General features: G+C 41.9%; 1 protein-coding gene across 2 annotated transcripts in view; it reads right to left on the reverse strand.

Moving 5' to 3' along the window:
• Positions 1 to 2609: 2609 nt before the first annotated feature.
• The window catches only part of HTR2A (5-hydroxytryptamine receptor 2A), a 30809-nt gene continuing 15864 nt past the window's right edge, over positions 2610 to 17554 (reverse strand). For both annotated transcript variants that reach the window (XM_082043483.1, XM_082043484.1), the window contains exon 4: positions 2610 to 7835. In XM_082043483.1, coding sequence (XP_081899609.1) covers positions 7036 to 7835 — 800 coding nt within the window. In that variant the 3' untranslated portion in view covers positions 2610 to 7035. The remainder of the gene's footprint in view (positions 7836 to 17554) is intronic.

Consider the following 17554-nt stretch of genomic DNA (forward strand, 5'->3'; position numbering starts at 1 on the left):
AAAAGTGACATTAATGGTAGCTTGGTCGTTGCACTGACATCCCCAGCACCATGGATGGCCCATGAGTAAGGTGTGGAGGAAGCAATGTATGCGCTATTCTGCACCATTGATAATATAGGTGACTGAAAAAGAAGGGAAGAGCTATTGTCATTGAGAGTGACCAGGTCCACAGTGCAAAGCAATGTACAAAACCCTGTTTAAGCAAACCTTCTGGCTTGAGGAGTTTGCTGTCTACAAGATAAAAAGGAGAAAAAGTCACATGTGGAGAACAGAGATACAATACAAATTTCCTGAATTCAGCCATGATGGGTATTGTTCATGTGGAAACTTGATCAGTGACTTTATGCATAGCTATATGCAGCAGTTCAAAATATTCTGGTGGAGTATCCATTGGACCACGCTGCTCTAAATTCTGAGATTTCCACCTTTATTTGACCCTGCAAAATTCCTTGTCTTTCTCAGGCCAATTTCTGAAACAGATGTCCTGCCCTGGATTCTTTGCCAGACCCCTGTGTGCTCCCTCCCAAATGACTACCAAAGAGGAACTTGGGGATAATCCATCTTTCTTTGGGTCATTCAGGGTGTCACAAGTGCTGTAATTCAGCTCAGAAAGTGCCTTTATAAACTGCTTTGATTTCCTACTTTTGCTGGTTCCTCAAACTTAAAGTAAATAGACTTGATTAATTTCAAATCTGCAAACCTTGACTGCACTGTTAGGATGTTTTTTTCCAATGTCTCTGTAAGGACTGCAGATTCCCAGATGCCCTCTGGAAATCTCTGCTCCCTCGACACTGGGAAATAGAGCCTTACAGGGAGGGGACCCTCACTCGTATCTTTCAAGTTCAAGGTTCTGCTCCCAGCTCACTGAGTGGCTTCTTTTGGTGATTTTATCTTACTTTACCTCCGTTGTCCCAACAGAAGCTGTCTTTACCTTAGAAGAACTTTAAGGATAGATAAATAAATATGAATGTAGTCCAACAGTGACTGCAGTAATCTGCTTAACGTATTTCTCTTTCCCCCGTTTTTTTGCTTGGATGTAAATCTGCAAGGTAAAACCTCACTTAAAATAGCACGGTGTGCTCCTCTTTCATCAACACCTGCTTCTTGGGCAGATCAGAAGATGGCACGGTTCAATCTTTTCTCCTTCTCCCAGATGATTGTTGCTCAAAAGACCCGTTCAGCAAATAGTCTGTGTTCTCCCTCAAGGACCCCAGACGTGGCTGTTGATAGTCCTCTTACAATGAGCAATTTATCCCCTGTGCCACATCTCCAGGCTCAGCCTTAGCCCCACCAGCCCCAAGTATCTAGTTTTGAAAAGCAATGTTTTGTGACTACATTGTAGCTGCTGTTAGTTGTGAATTTTATTTTATGCTTCTGGGATTTGAAGGCTGGACTTTTCCCCAGTAGACAATTCCAAAGGGTGATTCTTTCTACTTTCACAAAACAAGTATGTTGTAAATTTGCTTGGAAATTCATTTTGATGACTGTTTTCTTTGCTTCTGTTTCCTGCAGCAGTTGTGTGGTTGCATGAACATAATTTTTATTACTGAGTTCCTGAGAGCAGCGAAGTGTTTAAGCATTTTCAGACTAACAATCTTTTCTGTTGCTACAGAACATTTGTAACAGGAAAAGTAACAGTGAACTCACAAAGTACTAATATTTGTATTGTCAGTGAATTGTTACCTAACAATTTGTGAATTAACTCCTTGACGTTTATTAGTTCAATCACAAATGCACTCGCACAACTATTTATGGATGATCAGGAACAGAAAAAATGGGCAGTTGCTTAATTAAATTCATACACAGATCACTTTTTCAGTTTGAAATGTAATGCAAGAGCAGCTGTAGTTGTGCAGACCAAAGGTCCGTTCGGCTGAACAGCCCATTTTGGAGATGTGCTGTAACACAAGCTGGTCGAAGGAGCACAAGCGTTTGGCAAGCAGCTCCGGAGACCCCCCCGCCAACACCCAGCAGTCTGGGATCCCGACATTCTCTGGCTAGAAGTGTCTATCATCCCTTCATGAATTTGTCCATTTTTTGGGGAGTCCTGATCTATTATATCGTTATATGCAGCTATATAGTCCTGATATATCTATTTAGATATTTACCTGTATGGAAACACACATATGCCTTTGTGTGCTTTTCTCTACAAATTAAAAAGCATGATAAAACCTTAAGATTACAGCAAGGTTTTGAGAGGACTTCTTATTCACAGCTGTACTACTTTGATATACATTGAAATTGTAAACAAGAGTGTGTATGCCATTAGATCAGTTGGAGGAATACATTTATTTTTGTTTTAAGATAGAGAAAACAGAAAGATAACAAAATCCTTTTTGGTTTCTTATTATAATACTCTTTGTGAAAGGAACTACTACCAATAGAGGGCACTGCGGTTCTGTAACTCAGGTGTTATTTATGTCTGTGTGATTGTGCAATGCTACTTATTTATGCTGCTTATTAATTTTAGTCTTATATTGTGACTTCTTAGTGAAATTAATTTAATTGGCTTATTACTATTGCAAATACATTGTTCTTCAGACTGAAATGTTTTAAGCTATATGTCCTTATCTAAAGAGTATACCTTTTCCGTAGGAGAATGGCCATCCTTAGAAAAAGAGAATGATTGCAGTGTCTCCTATTGGACCAGTTTACTGAGACAGTTAAGTTCTGCAACATTCTCTTTGTCCAGCAAGGTATTTGAAAGGACTTTAGCAAACATTGTGCTGGGGTTATGAATGGGAGAAATTAAATCAAACCAAAATAACTACTTAAGACAAACCCCCAATGTATAAAACAACTGATGGCATTTAAATGTTTTAATCTGCTTTACTAGCAGTGGGATCTGACAAAACAATAAAGCATTGGAACACTGTTTTACATTAACATTTACAAAATACAGCAAACATTTTTCTCTATGTATTTACATAAGCAAATGTAGGTATTCAAAATAGAATGCATCTCACTGTTTGGCAATAATTACATAAGTACAGTGCATGGTTGGCTGGATGGGATAGATACATAGGATTTTTTACCCTGAAGTGTATAAAGTATGCACACCAGCTTAGGAGATACATGGTGAGCTTTATGTCTTTGGACATTTTTCAGATGCAGTCTTAACAGTAATAAAATGTCGATCTACTTTAAAAATTGCTGATTAAAACATTTTTTCAGACAAAGTAGGATTTTTAGATGCAGATAGGACAGTCTGATTCACCATGCCTTTCCACTAAGGTAGGGGAAGGCCCTAACCTCTGAGCTAGTCTATGTGAATGTCTTCTTTTTTTTGCCTGGAAAATTACAAAAGTTTCCATTTCAGTCTGATGCATAATGAAAACACTCACTTTTTTGCAAGATGGAAGTGTTGTTCTGAAAGTGGTCACACTGAACTGTTCACCCCAAGCGTGGGCCCAGTGCTGTAAGTTCTAGTTTAAAATGACTGAACTTTGTCATCTATCAGAAATATAATTACTCTATCAATTGCTATCTGCTGATGAACGACCTCCCGCGGATCTGGCATGGTGGGCAGAACAAATTCAGATGCTGACTCTGTCATCCTCACTAAGGCAAACCACACAAGAATCTATTAATATTCTGGTGCAGGGTGGCAGAATCAGGCCTCACCAAACTGTCAAAGTTGTCCATAAAAAGCTATACGTATTGGTCTTTATCTGCTGTGCATTCTTGGTTTTGAGAAGCTTCTTAGGTAAAAGCTGCTGAGTGCTCGCAGAATTAAAATATCAGGCATCAGCTAACCCTGCTTCTAAGCAAAAAATAAGGGTTATGTTACCTCCAGCTGCCAATTAAAGAAATGCTGTCATGTCTCTTAGGTCCAAAACACAGGCTTTATTTTAATAAGCTGGAAAAATTATTATTCTTCAGAGTCATATTCTAATGAAACATGAAGCAAGTAATTGAAACCCTGTCTGTAGTGAAATATTCCCCATCAGTATTTGCAACCTGAGCAGTTTGACATTGTGAAAGAGGAACGAAAGGTGAAATGAAAGAGAAACAGGGGGGCCTGATTTGCTCTGCCACGTGAGCGAAATGCAGACAGTAAGCAGACAGAGTAAGCAGTGAATGTTAAATGCTCAATAACAGCTCATCGAGCACAAGCTGGTGAAGGAGACTGCACAGACCAGCAACTGCGCTCTCAGAAGTTTTGGGAGAAGTTGAGCTTTGGAGAAGTGCAGGGTGCCATATACATCATACAGTATGCGGTCAGGCTCTGCTCCCTGGCACACACACGCAATAGGACCTGAGTTGTCTGTTCTGTTTGCTTCCTTCTCTTGCTAGGCCAGGGATACTTGGAACAAGATGGGCACAAATAGCACAAAATGTGGCAATCTCCTCCAATGGTGGAAGCCCCTGTGTTTCCTTTTCCTTCACACACGGGATTAGAGTCCTTCAACCCTGTGTCTCTACCCACCACGTGAAGGCAATCTGTTTTGGTGGCAGATCCTGAGCCTCAGGTCTTTGCTCACAAAAGGCCTTTGGTTTTATTACTGCTTAATTCTTCCCTGGGGTGCCTGTTCCCAAGGGTGAATCCTCAAAACTATCACTCCACTTGTGGAGTGGAGACATCTGGACACCAGGAAGTACCTGAATACCCTGTTTTGTGGGATGCTCTGGACCACTTGTGCTCAATCAGTGCTCCATCCCTTGACTGGATGGCGCATGTGATATGAGCTGGTTGTTGTCCTTAGCTCAACCCCCCTGATTTAGGCTCTATATCAAACTCATCAGGAAACAGTGGAAAGTCACTGCTCCCACCTACTACTTGGTGTTCCTCATATTCAGCTGCATTCAGTGGATCCCCTCCTGAAATCCCTTCTGTGTCTGTGTGCACCCTTCACACGACTTTGTGCAGGAGCAGGGTGTGCACAGGGAGGCAGGAGCCACGAGTTCATTTTTCCTTCTACTGAAGCTGTTCAGTTTGGTTATGGTGACCGAGTGTAAAGAGAGAGAACATATAAACCAGCTCAGTGAGCACAGCATTTATACCACTTGATTTATCAGGTGATCCTAAATTCCCAGTTTTAATGTCCACAACATGATGGGTGACATGCGTGGCATCGCTGCAACAGGGCCAGAGCACGAGACTCTGACACAGGCATGGAGGCTGAGGGCTCTGGAATGAGTCAGTGTCATCATGTGCACACAGAGCTCCTGTGTGACCTGTGCATGGTGGCTCTGACCTGTCCCACATCAGAGGAAACAGCTCGTAAAACCGGCAGATTTAGTTGTCATACTGTCAAGAGAACAATAAAACCAGTTTCTTGTAAAGCAGCCAAATACCAAGCCAAATTTTAGGTCTTCTTTACCACAGATCAGTATTTTAAGCTGAAAATCTTCCTCTTCCAAGACCCCTAACTGGTAAGCTAGAATCAGATTCAGTTTTTCTCTGTCTCTCTTTCTTTTCCTTAGTGGAAATTTAATTGGTCTGTGAAGAATGAACAACTGCAAGAGAAGGACTGATGAGGGCGTTGGAGTTTGGCTTCTGGGTGGGCAAAGTTTTTTTCAGAGTGGACAGGATCTGAAGCTGGAATACATCCTGTTGCTGCTGCTGCTGATGGCTGCAAAATTAATTGAATGAATCAAATGCTCGGATTTAGGTTTTTCAGTGGATGCAATATTTATATTTCTTCTCTCTAGCACAGTCCCACTGGCTTCAGTGAAATTGTCTATGATGCCCAAAAGGAAACAGTTTCATGACTATGCATTTCTGTCAAGCAATGTATTCGATGTTCTCTGTGTAATGTATTCTGCCCTTGGAGCTACGCAGGTGAATTACATTGCCGATTATAAGTCCTGTTATTTTTCAAGTGGGGCCCATTTGCCCATACATATTTCATTAAGGCTGTGGCCTAATAGTGCAAGCTACGTACCGTTCCTGAGCAATCTACCAAAACAGCAAAACTAGGGAAAACAATTTTGAACAACTAACAGTTTTCTAATAATTCTGGATCTAGCAGCCTTAAAACAAAAACAGAAGAACACCTTCATAATGGCCTTTTTAACCAAAGAGAAATGGTGAGTGAGGATGTGCTGCAGCCTTTTACTGAAGGATTTACTCGTGCAAAACTTCCATTGGCGTTACTTAAATCAGACTCTGTTGAAATCTAAGAGAGACATGGATGTGGAATCATCCCTGAAATTATTTAGCAATGTGCCTGATTATCCACTCTTCTCTCACTTCATTTCCCTGTCAACACCAGTGAAAAGGAGAAGAGAATCAAGCCTAATAATTACTTTTGAAAAAATTACTGTCAAGTTTTTAGCAGAACAGATGGAAATTTTGGAATGGAAATAAAAGACAAAAAATAAAGATAAAGGTTAAGCATGGTGGTAGAAACAAAAGATCATTCAAGTATAATTTGCCTTCGACGACTGCTAATTTGAACTATAGAACAAATGGCAGGAAAGCCCAGTAACATTTCAGAATGGTCATTCAGAACTGAAAATAGCCATAAAAACACTGTTACCAAAATGTCCATATAATTAATCTATACAGATTTTAATAGATTTTTCTTTAATACTTTAAAATTTATTTTAAATATGTATTAGCAAACTAACCATCATTTTATTTAAAATTCCATAAAGTGCTCATTCAGTTAATGATAACAAAATTCTGTTGTAGCAAGACAAACTAGCTGGAGCCTACTCTGTGTGGACATCAAAGGGCAGCTTAGCTTTCATTTGCAAAGAGAAAAGAAATGCATGGATTTCTTCATAGCCTATGTTATAATACCAGAAATTGCATTTTTTTTCTTTAAGAAATATATTCTTTAGAATATTAAAAAAATAAGTTTAATAAAGCCTGTGCTTAAAACAGCCAAAGTACTGTATGAAAAAAAATTGCACATTTGATACCATTTCAACCCTGCTTTTCATCCACAGGATAATATGAGGCATGTGTGATGTTATTGGAGGGTCTCTTGAACAGGGCTGATTTTCCTTAAGCTATCAGAGCTTCTCTCAGCCAGGTGAAATGTTCAGCGCACGCACAGTGGTTGTCATGGCAGCTGCCAACCGTCACACACCGCTAACATTTTCGTTCACAGGGCTGATACTTCCCTTGGAGGTACCATCCAAATGATGTATTCCGATCGTGACCATCGAATAATCCTTAGCCATCATTTTTGCCTCTTTTTTCAAACTCTTCATTTGTGCTAGCTGGAGCTGGCTGGAATTATACGCGAGTGCTGGGATAGTGTTCACTAAAATCAGTTGGAAAGGTTTCTTCTCCTCCTTGTAGCGACACTGAATGTAACGAGAGAAAGCTGAGCGGTAGGTTTTGTTGAACAACGTATATACGAGTGGGTTGACAGCCGAAGAAAGGTAGCCAATCCAAACAAATACGTTAAGTAGTTCTCCAATGACTTCTTGATTGCATGACTCCTTGCAAATTACGGCCATCACATTGGTGATGAAAAACGGGCACCACATCACAACAAACAGAAAGAAGACAATGCCAAGAACCTTGGAAGCCTTCTGCTCGTTGCTGATGGATTGCATGGTTCTCCTCCCGGAAGTCCCCACGTCTCTGTTCAAAGAGCGCTGAAAGAGTTTTTCTGAGGACAGGGAACTCTGAGGGAGGAAGCTAAATGAAGCAAACTTGGTCTTTGGGCCAATGTCATTCACGCATAGCATAGCTTCCTTCTGCAGCGACTTGATAGTTAAAAAGTAGGTAACCACCATGATGGTTAGAGGGATGAAGAATGCCACAAAAGAACCTACTAGGACAAAATTGTCATCTGCAAGTAAACAGCTGTCTTTCTTAAACACTTTGGAGTCATCTTGTAGTCCAAAGACAGGTACAGGCATGGAGATACCTGAAGGTAGATTAAAGAAGAAGTTAAACACAATAATAAAAAACATTATTTTCAGTCTCCAGTAAAAAAAAATTAAAAAGTGCTCTTAGCTATACACAGATCATTTCTCAATTAATTAATGGATATAGGACACAAACGAACACTAACAGAACTACAATCAGTAGACATCCCAAAGCAAACTGAATTTATACATGGGAAGGAAAAATATTGCATCTCATGTTTCAGCAGTAATACAATGCTAGTCCTGTTCTTGGGACATTTTACTGGGGCTACACAAGAAAAGATGCTGTGTGAAACGTTGGTCTGCCAAGCTCTGGCGTTTGTGCTGCCACCACCTTTGCAGGATCTCGGTGAAGAAGGACAGGGGAAGAGCATCACTGGTGTGACATGGGATTTTGCTGTTGCTCTAACCTGAATTTCCTCTCTCCTTCAAGGAAACCTCAGCCACAGGTATTAATAGAACACATATGCTTCCATCCAGCTGTCCCATGACACCTGCTAGCAACAAGAGCATGACTCCTAACGTTCTTGGATCTCCAGACTTTCTTCTTAGTTCCTGCCACCTTGGCAAAGGCTCTTAGCAACTATAATAAAGATGATACCATGTCTTTTTTTTTCTGAGGTGGCTTAAGAGTGGTCTTGAGCTATTTTTCATAAGAGAATTAAAAATATTCTGCATACTGGTTTCTGACTAGGCTGTGAAATACTGATTTTAGGAGGAAAGATACATTTTTATCATAGGTCTGAGAGTAATCTTTCATTGGGTCTTTTTTCTTTTCTCCCTGTAATCCCCATACAGTCGGCACAGTCTAAATGCTACAAAAACTTTCCATGGCAACAGCCAGAGGGAAGATGAGGACAAATTAAGCACTGAGAGACACCAATGAGCAGCCTGAGATGTGGTTCACCCAGCAGGACTGCCAAGGTCCCTTCATGGTACTGCATCTGCTACAGGCTTCCCTCTCAACACACAGCCCTGAGGGCAACAACAGCCCTGCAAACTTTGTCTTCCCCCTGCTATGTCCTTGCCCTGTCATGAACGGCAAGGCCAGGAGGTGAAGTCCATTCTCATTGGACTGCTCTGTCTGATTCAAGCTCACTCAGCCATTTCTTCAGGGACTTCTGCAAATGCTGCCACTGTCTGTGTAAAATCAAGCAGCTGCTGTTTCTTTGGTTGTTGTTTTGGGCTTTTTTTCAATATTTGTCTCCTCCCTTCCCCACAGAGGGATGCTGTCTCTCCAAGAGGGGCAACATTCAGATAGCAAAAGGGAAGATGTGTTTTGAACACAGCAGAAGTGGAGTTGTGAAGCAGGGAGCGACAGTACAGCCCTGTTTGGATAAGAGCAGCCAGGAGTCAGACTCCTATGGAAAGTTAACGTCATCAGGGAGCTTCAGTCCCCTTTGCATCTTTGAAGAGAAATCCCAGATTCTGTATTTGGCTTCTGAGGAAGAAAAAATTAATTAGAGAAGAATTTCTTATGATGTGAGGATGATGCTGTGCTCTGCCTTGTCCCCTGTGTGCCCAAGAATGTCCTTACTGGTTCACAGAGTCCTGAAACTCATCCTCTCAACATCAGCACTTCAATGGTACCTCTACCTCCCTTCTTTTCCCTTCTTCCCACTCTGGTGCTTAGACTGGGAGCCCTTTAAAAACAGAGGCTGTCTCTTCATTTCACAGATTTCCAGTGCCCAGCATGACAGATCCAGTCCTACAGGTTGGCTGTGGAGTCTGAGCACAGTACAAAACAATAATCATAACAGTAATAATAATATTAAACTATTATTCTCTTCAAATGTTCCATTCTTCTGGTGCTTCTGGAGCTTCTACAAAGCTCTTTATTTTTCTAACACCACTGCTCTTTATTTTTTTAACAACACTGTAGCTTATTTTATCTGCACAGCTTTGAACTGAGTCATGGCAATGCCTCGGGCCAATTTACAAAAGTACCGTTCTTATCTGCCCAAGGCAGAAGCTGGTGGAGAACCTGCAGTATTGCCCTTTCTGTTTCTGTTCAAAGACTGTACAAACCCTAAATTCTTGAACTTGGGCTGTGAGAAACCACTGAGTGCGATGCAAACTCATAAAGTGTGTGGCAGCTCCTGGATCAAGCTGATGAAATCTTCCAGTAACTCCAGGAAAGCTGCTGCCTAAAATGGTTGGAGTTTTGCCCGACTGGTGGTACGGAGGGAGAGGTCACCTGCAGGAGCCTCATCAACCAGCCATGGCTGAGTAATCTGGGGTGCAAATCACCTCCAGGGAACTGGGGAATGCTTTGAAGTTAATTTTCTCTTTTGGATGAGTTGAGGGGATACTGAAGGCATCCAGCACCTCCCAGCTGCATGAAGACACAGCACTAGTCAGAGCAATACCACAAGTTTCCTGTCTAGTTCTGCCCTGTACAGATAACAGCAGGGCTATTTTTTCCTGTAATTCAAGGACCTCGTCTGAGCTGCAGAGATAAAATAAGCAATGGTATTGACAGAGTAAAAAGATGGCTTTCGTTACTACAGACCTTATGGTTCTGCTGCATCAGGAGGCATGGGAGGAGAGGCAGCAGCACTAGAAAGGTGAAAATTCTAGCATAACGGCAAGCTCTTTCAATTAAAAGGCCACAGTCAGCTACAACTCCTCACCCAAAACACAAAGGCAGCAATTCCCCATCTCCTTTGTTTTATTGTTAGTAGCTTCTGGAGGACGGGTATCTAAATCCAGATTTCTGGCTTTAAAAAATGGAAATGAGCTTCAGCTTTATAGCTGGAGTTTCCACATTTCCTTGTCATTCCTTTAGCAAGTGCAGAAGTGCTGTTCACAGCAGAGCTGTAACAGGCACTGCTAGTCATGTAAGTTTTTCTGAGTGATGGTTCAAGGCATCTTTCCCCTACAGCAACAGGTAACTGGCCTGCATACAGTTTGAGAAAACTGTACTACAGTGTTGTAACAGAAAACACCGACAGCTGTAACCTGCTTTTTGTGCACATTCCAGTTCAGATGATGTAGGGCATCCCACAAATGGTATTGTGGCATTCCTGCATGGAATAAATTAACTTCCAGCCCAATTCTCTCTTTTCATATCTCTACAGAGACTAAACTTACTGCTTTCCTCCCCAGTGGAACAGAGTTTGTCCCTCAACAGGTAGCTTCTGTCTTCTGTAGCATGGGGATAGCAAATCCCAGTGAGGACATGGGAACCAAATTCAAAGGTAGTCATATTTAAACTCTAAATAAAGGAGCTTCCATGTGCAACTCATGTCCCCTATTTTGATGGGATTTTTAGGAAGCAGCATACATGGCCAAGAATGTCACCCACATGTCACTCGTGTTTGGTCAAGATCGAGCTTGTACTGTAGACACATAACAAAAAGTCACAGTCTAAGCTGTATTAGCATTATCACAGCTGTCTGAATTCATTCTTTAAAGATCAAAGCTGACCAATCTATTTCTCCTTGATGATTCAGATGTGTAATTTCTTGCTGGTTTTATTGTCCTTGCTTTCCAGCTCCCTGCTCTTGGTGACTGCTGATGTTTAAGAAGAAACAGGCTGCATCTGTGTATTCAGACATCAGGAGATGAAAATCAGCTTCACAAGAAAGGATCACGCAGTGCTACCAGGTAGTGACGAGCAGGTACTTAGGAAATGGACCATGTGCAAACAGTAGATCTGGAGGAAACAACCTGGCAGGGCTGTAGGAGAACAGCTATTCCACACCCTGCCCATTCCATGTTCTTGGCTCCCACTAGCTCGGGTCAGCCTGGCAAAAGTCTTGATAACCCTTGAGTGCTTTTTTTACTGTTTATCTTACTCTGTTTCAAAATCAAACTAAGCTGAGACAAAGGAAGCACTCGGCACAGAATGCGAGCAACCATTCAGGCACTAGAGGTATATTAACCACTGTGTTTCCAGTTGACATTTCCACTTAGAACATTTTCCCTTGTGGACAAACCCTAAATATTATGTTCCTGTGGTAGAAGGTAGTTTATTTATATAATATAGCTTGATTTATACACAGGTGGCTGTTTCAAACTCTATGGACTTTAATAAACCACAAAACAGAACTCAAACGGTAAAGATGGGTAATAAATCCTGCATTACACCTGAAGCATTTGGACACAACTTCAGAATGACAAAAGGCTCTTGAAAACACCAAAGGTTAAGAAGTAAAGCAATAGCATCCTTCTTTTTGTTCTCTCAAAAAGCCTGGTAAAACTGACAAAGGTTGATTTAGTGGTACACATTGCTGGCTTGCAAATCTTCAGAGATATAAAGCAGCCATAAAATGTCTTTAACTGGACAGGTAAACTGGATTTGCAGCTGCCTTGAGCTGCTGAGATTGTCAATGAATCAAACCCAGAATTTACAATACGCTCAGCAGAATGGTACACTTGTTCTACTTAGGATGAAGAGAAGGAGGGGGGAATGAACTGATAAAATCAAGGTTCCTTTCATGAAGTTCCCTCCAAGCAGATACTGTCAGTCACGGGCTTTCACCTCACATATATCCATTTCAATCAATTTGAATACAAATGAACATTACTATATGCCTTAATAAATGCCCAAGGGATAGGAATGTCTTTTAGAAATGTCTTTACAGTTTCTCAGCAAAATTTGTCACCTTTTTCTCCTTCATATGAAAAAGAAAAAAAGCCTCTCCAGCTCAAGCTTCAACAGTGGCATTGATTCAGACATACTCATGTTATGGGCCCAGTCATGGGCACATCAGATGTGCTGTGGCACTGGGGACCTCTGAAGGGATTGCCGCTTGGAGAAGGCTGGTCTCTCCTTAAAGCAGCTTGGTGTGGCAATATTGTCTAATTTCTTTAGAAAAACCCATGCCTGGTGTCTGGTGCCTTTCTGTAATCCAGGAATGCCCTTCCTTGGTATATCTACAAAATCAAAGAACAAACACCCATCCATATATACTTGCAGCAACTCAAGGCATACAGCGCATACCTCAGTTTCCTGTTTTATAAGAATTGCCTTGATGCAACACAACCATTACATTATTTTCAACATTTTGGACTGAAATAACCACACAATATAATATTTATTCATTTGGGTTACCATGGTGCACTGTGTGGATGTTTGCTTGCTCTAGGAACACAGACCACAGGGAGCCACTGGTTGGCGGGGGACAGTGCATGGACTGTGTCCTTCTCTGAGTGTCAAGGATGCAAATGTGTCTGGACCTTGTATCAGGAGCTGGAGTTTCACAACAGCTCGTTATGTGCTTTCACTTAAATATCTACAGAAGAGCCACTCAGTTTGGCTCTATGTCTTTGTTTGGCATGTGGCACTCACCATTACGCAAGTCATCATTTCCCCAGACCTGCAAACACTTCACTGATTTCTGCAAAAATCTGAGTCTCCTCCTGATTTCTCATTTATGTTCTCAGTCCTGAAGCCTATTTCTTACAAGTAGAGAGATGTGTCTGTCCAAATTAATTTGTAGGACTGTGATAATAAATTAAATAGAAACAGAATTAGAGGAGCATTACAGGGAGGACAGAGCAAGAAATGAAGGACAGTTGCCCCTTTTTGACCCAACTGATTAGAAACCCAGGGCTCCAGGATGGGCTGAGTTATGAATGGAAAGCACTGATGGAGTCATTTGCTGCTTTGGTATAATCCTTTTCCCTTACAAAATGTGAATGCAGCCCTGTTTCCCAGGGGCAGCAAGAACCCAACAGCAGGAAGCAGTTTCTTTGTTCTTGGTTTTAAGTGCTGTTCCTGCCTATACACACCTCAAATCCCCTTTCTTAGCTGTGCTGCAGGGCTTGTTTACAGCAGTTCTGTGTATTTTGTGTCTGCTCCTTCCTATTTCATTGCTGGATTTTCTGATCCTTCTGAGTATCTGAGGAAGGCACAACCTTTTGCATAGTGATTTTCACTGGAGTCTCTCCACCAATATAGTAGTTACTTTTCAGCTAGTGACATTATCTTTGGTTTGAGCAGAAGCTTCTGCTAAGGTGCTTATTGGCTTCTCACAGCTATCTCAAATCGAGAGAAGTTGTTATCCCCCAGTGCAATGTGATTAACCAGTCACTAAAGGGACTAACAGAGGCATATAGAAGTCTACACTTACCAAATAGCTAGAAAGAAAGATTTATAAATGTCCTGAGGAAATTTATTTTGAAAAAAGGATTTAGGGACTGGGGATTTCAGATTATACCATTCATGTATGCAGTGAGGAGCAATGGTGAACAGACGCTGATGGTTTCAGCTGAACAAGCAGAAATAGAGAGTCTTGCTAGTACAACCAAACGATCTTAATTCAGTGCCAGTACAGGTTTGTATAGGCTGCCTTCATATTCTGTGGACTGCAGTGGGCAGAGAGGACTCCAAGGAGTAAGAGATTGTTGGACAAAGCTGTGCTGCCTGGTCTGCTCTTTCATAAACAGGAAGGCAGTCACATTTCTCAAAGCTAGTCTTGGTATCTCATCTGAATATTAAATTTTTTAGTTATTTCCTAATGTGCTTGTAGTTGTTCCCAAGTAATGAACTCCTTAGCTCTTGACTGCATGTTGCCTCATTTTAACTGAAGCTCTGTAGTGCTTCTGTCTCTGTAGAGTAAAAGTCTTTCTGCTTGGAGTTAGCACACTGGTGACTTGCTGTATGGGACAGCCACAGGTAAAACCTTCACCTGCAGGACCAGCAAATAGAATAAGTATGTTCTTGATCAGTGGAAACCTCAGAAAATTGGAAGACTTTATCAATTTATAGAGAATTTTTTTTTTTCAGATGACACATAGAATGATAGAATCATAGAATCATTTTGGTTGGAAGAGACCCTCAAGATCATTTAGTCCCACCATTAACCTGACTCAGGCATTAAACCATGTCCTTAAGCACCTCATCTAAACACCTTTTAAACACCTCCAGGGGTGGTTACTCCACCACTTCCCTGGGCAGCCTGTTCCAATGCCTGACAACCCTTTCAGTGAAGAATTTTTTCCCAATATCCAACCTAAACCTCCCCTGGTGCAACTTGAGGCCATTTCCTCTCATCCTATCACTTGTTACTTGGGATAAGAGACCAACACCCTCCATGCTACAACCTCCTTTCGGGAAGTTGTACACAGTGATGTCTCCCCTCAGCCTCCTTTTCTCCAGGCTGAACAGCCCCAGTTCCCTCAGCTTCTCCTCATCAGACTTGTGCTCCAGACCCCTTACCAACTTCGTTGCCCTTCTCTGCACTCTCTCCAGCACCTCAATGTCTTTCCTGTAGTGAGGGGCCCAAAACTGAACACAGGATTCGAGGTGCAGCCTCATCAGCGGCCAGTAGAAAGGGACTCACTTCCCTCATCCTGCTGGAATACTTGCATTCCATCTGCTTGTTTACTACAGCATTTGTATCTACTGAGGGAGAGAACTTTTCCTAAATAAGTAAGAAATACCAAACTGCCCAGTAAATAAATTTTTGCCCAATGTGACTGAAGAACAAAGTTATGTGTACCACTTGCCATGTTCTTACAGAGATCTCCCATGGATTCAATGAATCTCCCGTTTACTGTGCTTGGTTGGACCTTATGGTCTAATTCTGAATATTTTAGTGATATTAAGCCTGGAGAAAGATGTCAAAAGACCCCAGCCCTAGACTCAAGTGTGTCAACTTTTACATAAAAAATGAATATTTTTACCTTGTGTAGATTACTGTGCAAATACAGATAATTATAAATGCATCTACAGGGAAGAAGAGGGAGGATTTCTTTTTGCAGCAGAAGGCCGGGCAGAGTTGTTTAGTTCCAGGATGTCCAGGAGTTTGAAAGCCAATAATAGAGCCTAAAAATCCTTTTCCTCTTTAGTGATCCAGAGGAAACCACTCAACCTAATCTCCAGTAATGAGCATGCCATTGTGCCACATAAAGCAAACTTGTCGACCTGAGAAAGCACCATCCTTGTGTTCCTCGGGTGAAAACTTAGCCCATCTTTAGAGACAGGACAAAGAAATGTTTATGGGAATGATTCAGCAATGTTTTGGCACCACATCACCACTTTGCATCCCAATGAGATTGCTCCTCTTTTGCTCTACTCAGTCCCGTGGTTCCCAGATGATGCTGAGAGCACATGGACAACTGGTATCAGAGTGGCAATGCTGAAGGAGCACTGAGAGAAGGGCGAACTGGTGATCTGTATAGAAATCATAACTTTCTTCTGCTGAGAGCTGAGCTAGGTTAGATTTGCATCTCAAAAGAGGCTTCTCTTTCTCATGAGCCCTTCCTCAGGCCAGCTAGTCCTACATTCTCATGGGGAAGTGCCCCAAGAAGGGAAGGTCATGGAGACCTGCTTGCCACCTCTGGTGCATTTTTAAATTTGAGAACGTGAAATATGATGAATGGAAAGATGGAAAGCCACAGGTACTCTTACAGCCTGCTTAGCTGAGAGGCACATGAATACCACAACATGTCACATTAAAAGGACCAAGGCTGAAAATAAGCACTAATTTCACATGGACATGCACCATCTGCATGTGCCTGCCTACCTGCTCAACTAAGATTGCCAGCTTTTCTGAGTAACTGAGTTTCAAGCTGTATTTTCGTGATCTGATGTCATCACTACTTACATCATCCTTGTTTTGATAACAGCATGTGTAGGTTGTTGCAAACATTGTCAGTCCCCTGAAGACCAATAAGGCCAGTGCCAGCCCATTTACATGGACTCCAGTTTGCTCTGCACATCTGCCTGCACTTTAATCCCTGCCTCCCACCAAACAAGCCCTGCCAGGAGGGAGACAGGGTGGTATGTCACATGCACAGTGCCTGGAGGAAATCAAACCACGGCTGCAAAAATCTAGGGGTAGGGGGAGGTTTCTAATGTAACAATAAAAGACTTCAAGACCTCTCACCCTCTAATTTAATTGCATTATTATTTACAATATCAATTTATTTGCAGTCTGGTCTTTGGTGAGGTTGGGACTGGTCACCATCTGTGTGCAATAGAAACTGGTCACTATCCCTAAGTCTGGAAAAAGCAGAGAGTAAGGCAGTGTTTGGCTAAGCATGAGGAACCAGCTTGCCTGGGGGATGCTGGCTGAGCAGAGCCCAGGTCGGAGGTAGCCAGATGGCAGCTACAGTCCTGTTGTCAGCTGGGAGTCAGTAGGGAGCTGGGCTACATGTTCTCCTCCAGGGCATGGAGGCTGATGATGGCTGTGTAGCCCCTTCATCCATGGTGATTAGAAGTGATTAGATGTGGCTGACCTTGTGATAAAGAGCCTAATATTTAATGTGAAAAATTGCAAGAGGTGCCACAGGTCTCCAGCCTCGCTCTGCACAGAGGGATGAGCTGCTGCTCACTCATACTTAAAGCTCCTGAATGGACAAATCTGCTACTTCTGTGCCTCAACAAAATGCAGCAGAGCAGGGTAAACACCCTTTTTCCTTTCTGTGTACTCAGTTATTGTTGTTTAAATTGCACTGGTGTTGATTTCTTCTCAAAAGAAGTTACAAATTTACAGGTGTCACTGACTTAGGTAAATATGTTAATTTGAAAACAAAAAGAACCTCTAAGTGGGATCAGCTCCAGCCACCTGTGATATCCCTCCTGTTCAGCACAGGACCTTTTTGTATCTCATAGAATCATAATTTTGGTTGGAAGAGAACCTCAGGATCATCGAGTCAAATCATAACCTAACCTAACTCTAGCACTAACCCATGTCTCTAAGAACCTCGTCAAAATGCCTTTTAAACACCTCCAGGGATGGTGACTCCACCACTTCCCTGGGCA

This window comes from Streptopelia decaocto (genome assembly GCF_964273445.1).
Source record: "Streptopelia decaocto genome assembly, chromosome: 1".
NCBI lineage: Eukaryota > Metazoa > Chordata > Aves > Columbiformes > Columbidae > Streptopelia > Streptopelia decaocto.